Here is a 13,062-nt window from a genome sequence, read left to right as displayed (position 1 = left end):
TCTAAATATTTGAGGAAAATCTCTATTTTCTATAATGGCTCTTTTAATATATGCTCTAAAGTGTGCAAGGGTTTCCTTATACTGTATCCTCACAGTCATTTGTTATCTTTGTGTGTGTGTGTGTGTGTGTGCGTGTGTGTGTGTGTGTGTGTGTGTGTGTGCTGATCCCAGGGTTTCACATATTATAAACGTGCTACCCCAGAGATGATGCCTAAACTCACCTCTTTTTTGATAACAATTATCTAACTAAAGTGATTTAATTTTGCTATGATCTTATCTTCTTAGCAGCAGATGATTCTCAAAACTTCATATATAAGCTAGTTATTTACATTTTCTTTTGAGAAATGTATATTAAGTTTACTGTGCAGATTTAGAACAGATTATTCGTTGGATGAAATTTGACTTGCATTTTCTACCTAGTACTCTAGGTTATCTTTGTAATTTGGATATTAACTTAACTATATACAGCACAAGTTTATTCTCCTGTTCTGTGGGTTGACTCTGCTCTGTTGATTGTTTTCTTAGCTGTGAAGAACTATAAGTTTTATTTAGTCCTATTTTTTCTATTTTCACTTGTGGAAAGGAAAGAGATGATCTTGTTTCTGCAAGCCCTGTGTTCTAATGTCTTGAAGTGTTCCGACTATGTTTTATTCTAATAGTGTCTTAGTTACATGTTGTATTTGCATTTTCAATGCAGCTCATCCTAATTTTTATGTAACTGTGCAGAGATAGAGATCCTACTTAGTTCTTCTGCTTACAAAGACCCAGTTTCTAGAACCGCTTATTGAAAAGTCCATCTTTTCTCCTACTCATGTTCCTCACACCATTTTTGAAGGTCAGTTGCTATAGATGCACACATTGGCTTCTGATTTTCTCATTCTGCTCCACCAACTATGTGCTGTTCATGTTGCTAACACCGTGGGAGATGTTTCCAAACAACATAGCTTTTCAGGCTGTGGTGTGGCTACTGCTCCCTGGGTTTACCTAGTTTTACAGTAAGAAGGGAGGCAATTAAAGAAAAAACTCGCATTTCACATAGGGAAATAGAAAGTTGCCTTGAAGACAAGATACGAACAAAGACTCCAGACTTCAAACAAACAAAACAAAACAAATTTCATTTGAAAGGAGAGAGACTGCTTTATTTATACCACCAAAGGGGTTCTCAGCTCCAAAACAACCATTTAGGAATTTTTCCCCAAAGTTCAGTCACTAAGTGTGCAAAGGCCCTTGCAGCTATGGTAAAAAGGACCAGACTACATCTTAACTAGCAGTAGAGTTTGCAGCATCATTCATAGAGTTCTGATTTTATAAAAATTCAAAATGTAAAATGAATGGGTGATAGGAGCTGGAAATGAGGCTCCAAAAAGCTGTGAAAGCTACAAAAATCTGTGACATAATTTGATTCTCTGCAAGGATGTCTTGAGAGGGTGTTGGAGGAAGCTGTACTGAAGTTTAAGTCACAATGGATGACTCAGGATGTTGGAGGTGCCATGACTGTTGGATATTTGCAAAGAAAATCATGGAGTGAAACAGGATCCAGGGAAGGCTACATGTATTCTAGGTACCAGGGGGGTTGTTCTGCAAGAACCTTGGTGACACCACACATTTTGGGTATTTGACAGAGTAGCTAGGCTTGGTGTTTTCCCTGTTGGGTTTTGGGTTTGCTTTGGTCAGGCATTTCTTTGTTATTCTCCTATCCATCCATTTTTAATAAGAATGCTTACTTTGTGACGTTGAATATTGGAAGAATATAACTGACTTGTTTACATTTTTTTCCAGAGTGCTCAATTATGAAATGGTTTTGAATCCCAGAAGAAACTTTTGGCTCTGAGTGGTATTGATCCTGCCTGTTAAGACTATGGGGATTTTGAAGTTAGATTGAAAATGTTTAAAATTATGAAATGTCCATGAGCCCATAGAGACAAGGGGTGGATCGTAGTGATTTTAAAATGATGTAGTACTTAGTGTAGTTTTGCGGCCTTGTGGGCTTTCTCTCATCTACTTTATCATGCCTATTGTTGCTGTCCTTGTTCAGCTCATGTCTAACCAGCCTTGATGATGAGATTTTATGGGTGTAGCTTCTGACATTTCTAGGATGAGCAATTTTACACCCAACTCCCTGATCTTCAGGCTTTTACAATTTTTCTGTCTCCACTTATACCAAGATCCTTGAGGCTTAGGTACCAGAGTGATTTTATGGATATAGCCATTAGGATTGGAATCCATAGCTTCATATTCTGATACATTGTATGTGTTGCAATTATATTGTAATCTTTAAAAATTAATAATAATTTTTTAAAAACTTGTATTTAGGTATCATGTTGACAAAGGGTGGATTGTTGATAGTGGTTCCTCATTGTCAACTTGACTGCGTTTTAGGATAACCTAGGAGTCAAGCCTTTGTGTATGTCTGTGTGAGTTTTTCTGGAGAAGTTTAACTGAGGAAGAAAGACAGCACTCTGAATATGTTCCTGGTATCTAGCGTTTCTCTGTCTCTGCTCTGACTGCAGACCCCACGTGACCAGCTTTCCACTCTCCCACTGCCATGCCTTCTCCACTATGAAATAAAACCTCGAATTGCTTTTGACATTTTTATTTTTGTCACAGCATTAGGCAAAGTATCTGATACACATTCCTGACAGGAATCAACACGATTTTCTCATAGTCCTCACTATCTTTCACTATTCTCTATTCCTTTTCCTAAGTTTAGTTATCCTACATTTTTTGGGCCATGTCAGTAGTTAAGATGCCTTTTCTAGACAGCCATGTGACTAACTCCTTGTTTAAAAAGGAAAAAAAAAAACTTTGTACAAATATCCCCTTATCAGTGAGGTCTAATAAATGAGAGTTCAAAGCTGTAATGTAATATACACTTCTCTTTCTCAGCTTTATATTGCTGTCTTTATTTCTTTATTTTATTTTATAGCATCTGTTTTCTCTTGCCAAACTGCAACAATTTACTTAATTTTATCATTTATTGTATGTCTTTATTTATTAAAATGTAAACTTACATTTTCTACATTAATTTGTTTACTAATGATATATGTGTATTACACCACAGTGCACATGACAGAGAACAATATTCAGGTGTTAGTTTTTGCCTTCCCCAAGGCTCAAACTCAGCTCAAAAGACATGGCTACAAGCTCTCTTAACTACTGAGTCAACTAGTTGACCCTATATGCTAATATTTTTCTTTTTCATTCTCTTGAATATTTCAAGTGCTTATAATGGGAACTCCTAAGTACTAGGAACTCAGTTAACAGGCTGAAAGGAAAGAGCAATAATTATACTTTATTGGGACTTTCTTCTTTGCTCACCTGCTTATCACCAAATAATAAAATTTTTAAAGACAGAAATATTTTGCTTTGTGGCAATTTACACCTTAATACATTTCCCCAAAACAATAGCTATGTGATAAATATTTACTAAGTACAAGGATTCATTTCTCACCTCGTCATCCCACAGGGTATGAAATTATAGTGTGCAAAACCAGGGAAAAATTCAAGATTCATTGTAAAGTATAACAGTATATACTTTATAACATATATAAAGTATAAAGTATAACTCTTCCGAACTTGAAGAGTCCAGTGTAGAGCAGTATGCTAAGATCTCTTATTCAGGTTTTATTTACAAGAATTCAGGGTCAGGAAAATGTCTCAACAGCATTTGTAAAGGCATTTGCTATCAAGCACGACAGCCTGAGTCTAATCCTTGAAACTCGCACTGTGGAAGGAGGGAACCAATCCCTACAAGCTCTCCTCTGACCTCCTCATGTACACACTGTGATTTATGCATATGCATATACACATGAATAAATTTAAAAAGACTCAAGAATTCACTGTAGTTTATTTTAGCAATTTCACACATTTTTACCTGTGCTTGTATCTGAGATAGCCATGATGCACCATGCCTTATTTAACTTCTCTTTTTGTTCCCTTTCTCAGAGCTCTTCCGGCCATGATGCAGTGGGTCCGCACCCAGAAGCCAGGAGAGAGTGGCATCAATATTGTCACTGCTGATTTTGTAGAACTTGGTGATTTTATCAGCACTGTCATAAAACTCAACTATGTCTTTGATGAAGGAGAAGCCAACACTTGATATTACTCTTTGGAGTGTCCATGAGTAAGATAGAGAAGCCTCATTGTATTAGACATATTATCAATACACCCTCTGAATTTCCTATTCCACCAAGTCTCTGAAGGAATTAGGGATGGTAGTGAGTGGGAAAAGAGGGAATACCGTGTCTTCAGTGATTGTAACCATATTCTGCATTACTATAAATATGTCATTTCCCATTTGGTGAGCAAAATCTACTACTAGTGTTAGGAATAGAAAAGAACAGTGAATTTTGTTTTTAAGAATTAATGTTTGTGATATGTAACTCATGAGTGTTTACTTGACTGCATTTTCTAATTTCAACCTCGGGCTCCTATACTATTCATACCCTTTACCCTTTCCACTCCCTCTCTCTTGCTCGCTCTTTCTAATTAGATGCTATATGGGTCTCAAAACAATTGAATGCCCAACGTAATGTGTATTACATTGTTGTACTGAAATGTGTTTGTTTTGTGAGATTTGATAAAATATTCCATAGTCATCTGCAATTGGGCAATTGTAGCTAATTCTTGATCATAGAAAATATGCATCAAATCTGTTTCCCTGCATTGGTAATATTGGCAGTCATTAGTGATTTTTGTGTTCTATGAAAACATTGGTGTTGCAGAGTATTTCCGTGTGAGGCAGCTATGACTACTGTGCAAAAAGGTTGTTTGGAAAGACTGTGAGCATCAACTTTATATTTTAAAAAGAATAAAAGAAGACTGTAATCAGAGATAGCTATAATTTTAATTCAGCAGTCTTAAATAATAATGCCTTGCAAATGTCAAGTTACAATTGTGTGGCAATCAGAAAAAAATTAAATCCATAAAAACTTCTCTTAATAATTTTAATTTTTATCGAAAATCAGAAAGAAAGACCACCATAAGGCTCTCCTATATATTTGGGATTCCAAATGCATAATTCTAAAACCCAGATTATGAAAAACAGTTTTAAAGACGCTTCATTTATGTTTATAACTTAGAAAGAAGGTGAAGAAATGCAGAGGGAATTCCAATAACGTTTTTGAGACTCGATCAAACTCGTTTTTGAGTCTCTAAAGTTCCTTCACAAATTCTTTCAGTATGTATGATCTCTCCAGACTGAAATTCAGTAAGCAGTCTGGGTTCCATGCTGCTTGCGGTGAGAAAAAGGCCAAGGAGCTGAGGTCTCATACAAAGTTTCAGTGGCATCCCTTTTGGTAATACAAGAAAAACAATGTTAACACACTTTTGAGTGCTGTATTCTACTTGTGTCTTTGTAGTATTTGGCAACTCCAAAAACAAACTTCAAAGGGCACAATCCCCCTCTATATGTTTCACATGAAGATCGTGAGGGATTTATTAAAAACTATACAATTGCTAAAGTTCCTAAAATTATGGATTATTTTATCTTCACACATAGAAATAATTAACCTTCAGTAGTTTCCTGGGATAATGGATTTCCATGCATATCGTACTCCTGGAGAAATCAAAGCATAGCCTTGGCTTTTAATTAATTTGAATGGAGCACATATGAGTTAATCCCTTTGACCTAGATAAGGAGTTGGTTTAAAGTTTACATCTCAATATTACAAATAGCCAAGAGTTGACTTAGATTATAGATGCTCTTCATTAGAGAACTGCACTTTCTAACAACTACAGAAAGTGAAGGGAAATTGATATACCAAATAGAATGTTTGTGGAAAATGTGGTTTCTTTTTAGAATAAGTAACGTGACTGTACATGCAGCAGATAAGTTTATAGTTCCAGTTGTGTGTGTGTAATTTGTCATACATACTCTGGTGCAGGCAAGCTGATACTGAGATACACAAACACACACAGATTATATGAAAACATAGGATAATTGTCTTTAAATAAAAACACTGATTATTAATAAGTAGTATAACTTAAAGATGAATCCCAGAGCCAGGCATGGTAGTACATGCCTATAATCCCAGAATATGAGAGGCAGGAGAATTAGCATTTCTTCAAGAGTAGCCTGGTTTATACTTTGAGCTCAAGGTTATCCTGAGCTACATAGTGAGATCCATTCTCAAAAATCTAAACAATAAAATAAAAATATCCTCCTTTATCAATGTATGGAAAATGTTACAAAACATTTGAAAACGCAGTAGTTTATCATTTAAAATACTTTTTATAAAACCATCACAGCTTGGGACTTAATATTCACAAAGCATATTTTTCTTTTTTGTTTATCTATCCTCTGCAAGTCTATTATCTGTCTGTTTCACTTGATCTTTTGTGCAGATGAATAGGAACTCTGTTTAACCAATTGTTGACATTATTCTCTATAAATTTGCTTTTGGAATCAATCTGCTCTGTGATTACTCAATTTTGATGCCTCATGAGCATCTACAGCCAAGCACAGTTGCAATGACACAATTATTTAACTTTACAATATGACAAAAAGAGATTCTTAATCTGTTAGCCAAAAATGAATGCAATGTTAAAGTAACTTTATTGTATTTTCTTGAATTTGGATGTTTTACTACAGTGTTAGCACATAGTCAACTTTGTGATATTGTTATGTGTACTGGGAAGAATAAACATAATGAAGCATTAGACTAAAATTACTTAACTAGGAAAGAGGGTTTGTTTGTTTGTTTGTATTGTGGATTTTGCCATTAAAGATGTCTACACAGAAGTTTGTTAGCAAGAAATTACTTTCAGTCTGAACTTATGATTTCCATATGGATATACAGTTAGTTTCTAGATAATAGGCGCTGAGATAAATGGACTTGCCTTAACTTCTAAATAAGGACTAAGATAGAAATAAACCCCAAGAGAGTTCACTAAATGAGATTTCTGGGAAAGAGAATGGAGATAAGGTGCCTTTGGGTGTCTTCTGGTCATTGGCCCTGCTGTGGAGCACATTCATAGAGCAGACTCATTTTATAGAGAAATGATGATATGCAATCCAATCAGACCCTTAACTCTGTTTTGTCTTTCCAGAGACCAGGGAGCATGACGGCTACACATAGGCTTCAAGTATGTCTTGATGTACTTTTTGTTTTGCTGACACTTTAAAACACTTTGTGTTACAAGTCCTATAAAGCAAAAGACAAAATAAATAAATAGCTAAAATCCAAGTTTTACTCAACCTATGGCAATGAAGCCAAGGAGTGAGTGGAATAAGGGAAAATACTCAATAAAAACATTTTTTAAATTTGCTTTCCTGTCGATTGCTCTGAAGGACCAATATAGCAAATATTTCTGCCATTACCATTTATGTCTCCTTCTTACTACACAGAGAACATGGAGAACGAGGAGTTATCCTTTAAAAGCCTTAGGGAATTCTATATGGTAACCTCAGTGTTCACTTTCAGCCATATTGGGGAAACTCAAACAGAGAATGTATCAGAGAATAAAATATTTGGCAAGACACACACACACACACACACACACACACACACATTGTTGAAGTTGCACTCAGTCAAATTGGTTTTATTGAAGTTTTAACTCTTGAAATCAATATATTCTGTGTTATCAGGCTTGACTATAGATCCAGTTTTTCAAGGCTTATGGGGAAAATCATTATAAAACCAATAAAAAGCGAGACCATCAGAAAATAGAAGCTTCTGGCAGTAGCGCTCTATACTGTCAATTAACCTCAAGATACAAGATCTAATGCGAACTTGAATATAAATGTTTGATCGTGTACACATCTTCACCCAAAGATGTTGAGTCCTCTAATGATCTGAGGTGTTTTCGGCAGTGCCACCTGTCCAGGTTCCTATCTGTTAGAATCACTGACTGGAGAGTTGGAAGTCTCAGGAAATGCATGTATCTGTTAGTTTTCAGTCCTACCATTTTACAAATATTTAATCACACAATTTTCTAACTTTTCTTTGGTTAGTCAACCAAAGAGGAGATGAATAGGTCAAGTGCTTGCATCCTGAACCGCTAAGAGAAAATAACACACAGTGTCTGTCCCTCAGGAGATGCTAAATAAGATGTCTAAAAAATTTTATTTTGCTATATTTTAGCCTTTTTCACTAGTTTTTCAGTGACAACATGGTGTGAATGCTCTATTTGCTATAATTTATTGGTGACCCTGTGAAATGTACAGTTTAAAATAATGTCCTAATTGTTTGTTTTCCCAATGATGATAATAAAATATTCTATAGAATTTGTAAAAGGTGTTAATAGAAAATTGTGTTAATTTTATTTTACTTGTGATACAATTTTGTAGTTCTTAGTTCTGCGCATACATTTGTATGAGTCAAAACTGTCAGTGGTTAGAGTAATTATATTGTATCTTCTTAAAAATCAAACTTATCCTAAAGAAAAAGGGCACATCATGACTAGCCTTAACTCATTGTCATTTTTGCTTTGTTTTCTTTGGGCTTGGTAGAATTGCTGCATATGAATTTATTTTTTTTTGCAAAAATTATATTTCTTCTAAAGATGTCACTTATGCAATCTTATGAAGCAGATTCTTTAGAAAGAAGCTGAGTTCTCACAACTCCACTGCCTAGGTTGCTCATTAATTATGTTTTTTGAAAGTACCAAATATCACTTAGTTCCCCAACTTCATTATATACCAGAAGACTAAATTAACTTTATTTCCATCAGCTTCAGAATCAGCGCCAAAATTCCAACACAGTATTTTGTACTGGTAGATCATTTCTACTTTAATGGTAAGGTTTTCATAGAAGGTCATTTCTCTAACTCACTGCTTTTGAAGTTTGGATCATATGAAATCAGATGGACTGCCTTGGATCTACGAGAATCACGGTTTTATTGACATGAGATGATTCCAATCTGATTTGCTTCTCAACAAAACCGATAACAGCACTCATCTTTCTCTCTTTCTGTGTGCAACAGGAGACTCCCAACCAGTCTACAAAGGGGGTCATATTGGAAGCAAAACTCTAATATATTTTAAGCTTAGATTTATGAACATTGCTTCCTAATTTCTTCCATTCTTGGTTATTTATTTTTAATGGTTACAGTTGCCACATGAGAGAAAGAACAGCAGTGAAATTAAGATCTCAGATAAATAATACGTAATTGAGTTTTCTATATAATTCATCAGAAATGCTTCCACTAAAATTCTTATTTACATAAGGTTCAATTTTAAATGGATGAGGTCTTCATTGCTTCCTTTAATCTAGTAACACTATGCATAATTCCTCCCAGTCTTTTTCAGCTGGGTGGCTGTGAGCTCTGAGATCGTTCTCCTATATTAACACAACTCATAAAATCTGTTGTTTTGGTTCCTTCGTGAAGAAAATATTATTTTACACGAAGCCTAAGATTTTCAAGAATCTTCCCAAAAGTCATTTGAAAAATCAAACAAGTGTCTTCATTAGATGAATGCCACCAAATTCAATTTTCCCCCATAATGGCTTGCTGGAGGACTAGACTCTACCTAATATTTCTGAAAATAGAATCCCCCAGTTATTGAGACAACCAAACACATGGCACATATTAAAAACTTCTCTTGGAAAGTGGGAGTGCCATCTAACTCAAGACCAAAGCTTGTTTCTAAAATTCAGTATGTTTTCCTTTGAGAGAGTAATCAAATGAACCCACCATCCCACTCCATCTCATTAACACCTTACAATTATTTTGTGAATTACAAGTAGTCATCTATGTGACTGTAGAATATTTGATGAACTCTTTAGTGAGTGAGAAAAGAATCCAAGAGAAATATGGTCTAGGCCTGAGGGTTTGTTCCCACGTTGGAGGATGATTCTAGGCAGTCAATGAGGACAGAAAGTGATCCGTGGGGTAAAGCCCACGCCACAGAGAGTTGCTGAAACAGATTGTATGTGCAGTTGATTTTCAGGAACTGAAACCAAAATACCCTGAATATGAGCTATGAGATCTAAGTCTGGTTCCGATATCAGCTTTAGAACACTGGGACCATGCCCGAATTCCTAAATAAATGCCCAGTGTTTCCAACATAGAGTCCTTCATGATCTGAAGACAAATGAAGTTCTGGAAACTTCCTGATAGCTACCTCCTCTCTTAAAATTCCTATGAGAAACATAGGACAACTAAACCCCATCATATGTTTCCATCTCGTGATTGCTGCCAATACATATTTGTGTTGATTTGCTTCATTGCTGGAGAACAAGTCTGTGTAGAGCTACTGATGTTTCCCTTCATGAACCCCAGGAAGTCACCAGAGCAAGTCATTCCTGTGCCTTCTCTTTTTAGGATCTGTTCGTTGATACTTCAGTACATGTGCTGTTATGAAAATCCATGCCTATAGTCTATATAGAAGATGTGATTTTTTTAAATATATGAAATTGTGTTCTTAATGTTAAAAGAGTTTATTTGTAGCTAGTGAAATTGCTTAATAAAGTCCTGGTACCAGTTTTGCTTATTTTTCCCAATTTATATTCAGTCATGCTTCATTATAACAAAATGGATCTTTCAAGTTGAATATGATTAAGAACATCTTCAAAAACAAAAAACAAAGCCCAGGCATCATCACATCAGGATTTTCTTTACACACACACACAAAAAAAATGTTTCTGTGACAATAAAAGAACACATTGCATGTTTTGGTTAAGTTAAAGTGTGTCTCAGTGTTGAATGTAATTATCTTTTGATGCCATCCTTTGGATGGTAAATATCAACACATAATATATAATGTAACTTTTTGCTATGACAGAGCCTCTCAAACTAAAAGCTTAAGGTGAGGGAAATACACTGATGAAGCTCCCACTCTGAATAACACAGAAACATTTGTTTCAGAAATAGAGTTGCCTTTGTGTTGCACCAAATAGTCCTAATTATTGGGAGATGCAAATCATGCTTTACTAAAAAAATATTCTAAATGCTAGAATAGTACTATAAAGGCATATGACAAAGAAATATAGTTAAAAATTCACTTTATAAACCCACTAGTTTTAGTTTGATTTCTATTGCTGTGAAAAGCAGCATGATCAAAAGCAACTTGGGGAAGAAAACATGTACCTCAACTTATAACTCCCAGGTCACAATCCATCACTGAATAGAGTCAGGGCAGTAACTCAGGATAGGAACCTGGAGGCAGAAATTGTAGTCAAGGCTGAAACCACGGAGAAAGGATACTTACCAGCTTTCCCTCCAGGGCTTGCTCAGCTTCCTTTTTTTCTACCACCTAGAAACCTGACCAAAGGATCACCTCATATAGTGAGATGGGCTTTCCTATGTCAATCATTAATCAAGGAAATGCCCCACAGATATGGCTACCAATCAATTGGATGGAGGTATTTTTTGTGTTAGTGTGTCTTCCTGTTGTTGTTATCTTTGAAACAAGGTCTCACTATGTAGGCTTGACTGCCCTGGAACTCAGTATGAAGACAACGTCAGCCTCAAACTCATAGAGATCAGCCTGTCTCTGCCTCCCAGAGGGCTGAGTTTAAAGGCTTACTACTTACTACTACCTAGCCCTTGAGACAGGTTCTTAATTAATGTTCCTCTTCTCAGATAACTCCAGTTTGTGTCAAGGTAACAAAACCCACCCAAGACTGTTTGTTATATGTGTTGTAGGTTTATGACATCAGAAGATCTCTACATATAAGGCTGTAATGATTTCCAAATTTAGGAAGGAAGTATTAGTGTTCTACAAACACTCTTTGACAAGATCACAGCTATGCTTTCATGGCAGACATTTCAATAGCCTTGTTCAACAAATATTTAACCTACTACGTGACAGACTCCCACTAAGCAAAGCAAGACATTTCTAAAATGTTCCTTAGAGGACCTGATAAAGTGCATATTTGATAGATTCTGACAAGATCTAACAAGTGACATGATTTTGCTCCTAAAGAATCAAATAAACATGCTCAATGACCTTTTCTATGTGTTATTTCTAAGGAGTAAAATGTTCAAACATAGGTTTATATTCCTGAGAACTAAGAAAGAAGCTATCTTTCTTAATTCTTACTATCTGTTCCCAAATATGATAAATATAATATAAAATATAAATATGATAGAAATAAGTTAGTTATACCAACAGTAAATTGAGATCAGTTCCTGATCCCAATGGTACAATCTCAGCCACTGTGACAGCCAGAGGTTGAGAACCCTGAAAAAGAAGCATAATATTCTCCACCCCTTACCCTCAAGTACCTTTTGTCCCCACTCCTTGCCCTCCTTTACCTTTTGTCTGCCCTTACCCATCATCCTTCCTCTACCCCTTTTCTGCCCTATAATCACTGTATTCCCCTATCCCTTCTTCTTCCTCTAGTCTTATTGCTGTCTCTTGTTCTCCCTTTACCTGCTGTCCTCCCTCTACCCCTTGTTCATCCTCTACCCCTTGTCCTGTGTATCTCCACGTGACTGTGGCTTACCAGCAAGATTCTAACTGGTGTCCGTCTCAGGCAGAAGATCCATGGCATCTCTCACTCTGCTTCTTCCTCCCAGAATCCAGTTCTGGTTTTCCCACCTACCTAAGTTCTGCCCTATCAAAAGGCCAAGGCAGTTTTTTTTTTATTCATTAACCAATGAAAGCAATACATGAACAGAAGAACCTCCTATACCACATCCACCTCTGGATAGCTATGCCTTGGAGCCAGCTTTACAACACTTGCTTTAAAGTTCAAATTCCCCATCAAGTAAACACTGGGATGAATAAATGGTCAGATCACTGATTTTTAAATAAATTTAATTGAAGACATTATAATGGGGAAGAGGGATATAATCATTATACCCCATTGGTTTCCCATGGCTAGTTAACCAATACAACTAGTATCAACTTGAAGTTGAGTGAAATCAAATGCACCTATTTTGAAGAGAGATCACACAGAAAGTAACGCCTAATTCATCTCATCAAATGAAAAGAGAAGCCCTTATGAGAGGGGATTATACATGAAATTTGAACAAGATAGACTCAAAGCAAAGAAGGGACAGGTAAAGGGGACAGATGCCTGCTTCTGGCCACATCACAAAGAGGGCAGCTGTGGGATGCTCCATGCATAATCTCTACACTGGAAGTTTGGCTCCTGGGTTGTGAATTGAGAA

The 13,062-nt window shown here is 36.0% G+C and overlaps 1 protein-coding gene across 1 annotated transcript in view; it reads left to right on the top strand.

The window, feature by feature from the left end:
- Plcxd3 (phosphatidylinositol specific phospholipase C X domain containing 3) overlaps window positions 1-10,427 on the top strand; it is a 155,821-nt gene extending 145,394 nt beyond the window's left edge. Inside the window, exons 3-4 of the mRNA XM_075975969.1 lie at window positions 3,946-6,979; window positions 7,051-10,427. Of these exons, the coding sequence (XP_075832084.1) occupies window positions 3,946-4,099 (154 nt within the window). The 3' untranslated portion in view covers window positions 4,100-6,979; window positions 7,051-10,427. The remainder of the gene's footprint in view (window positions 1-3,945; window positions 6,980-7,050) is intronic.
- Window positions 10,428-13,062: the final 2,635 nt, after the last annotated feature.

Source organism: Microtus pennsylvanicus, chromosome 6 (assembly GCF_037038515.1).
Source record: "Microtus pennsylvanicus isolate mMicPen1 chromosome 6, mMicPen1.hap1, whole genome shotgun sequence".
NCBI classification, from domain to species: Eukaryota; Metazoa; Chordata; class Mammalia; order Rodentia; family Cricetidae; genus Microtus; species Microtus pennsylvanicus.
The sequence above is the reverse complement of the archived record's forward strand: the minus strand, read 5'-3'. Positions and strand labels throughout refer to the sequence as shown.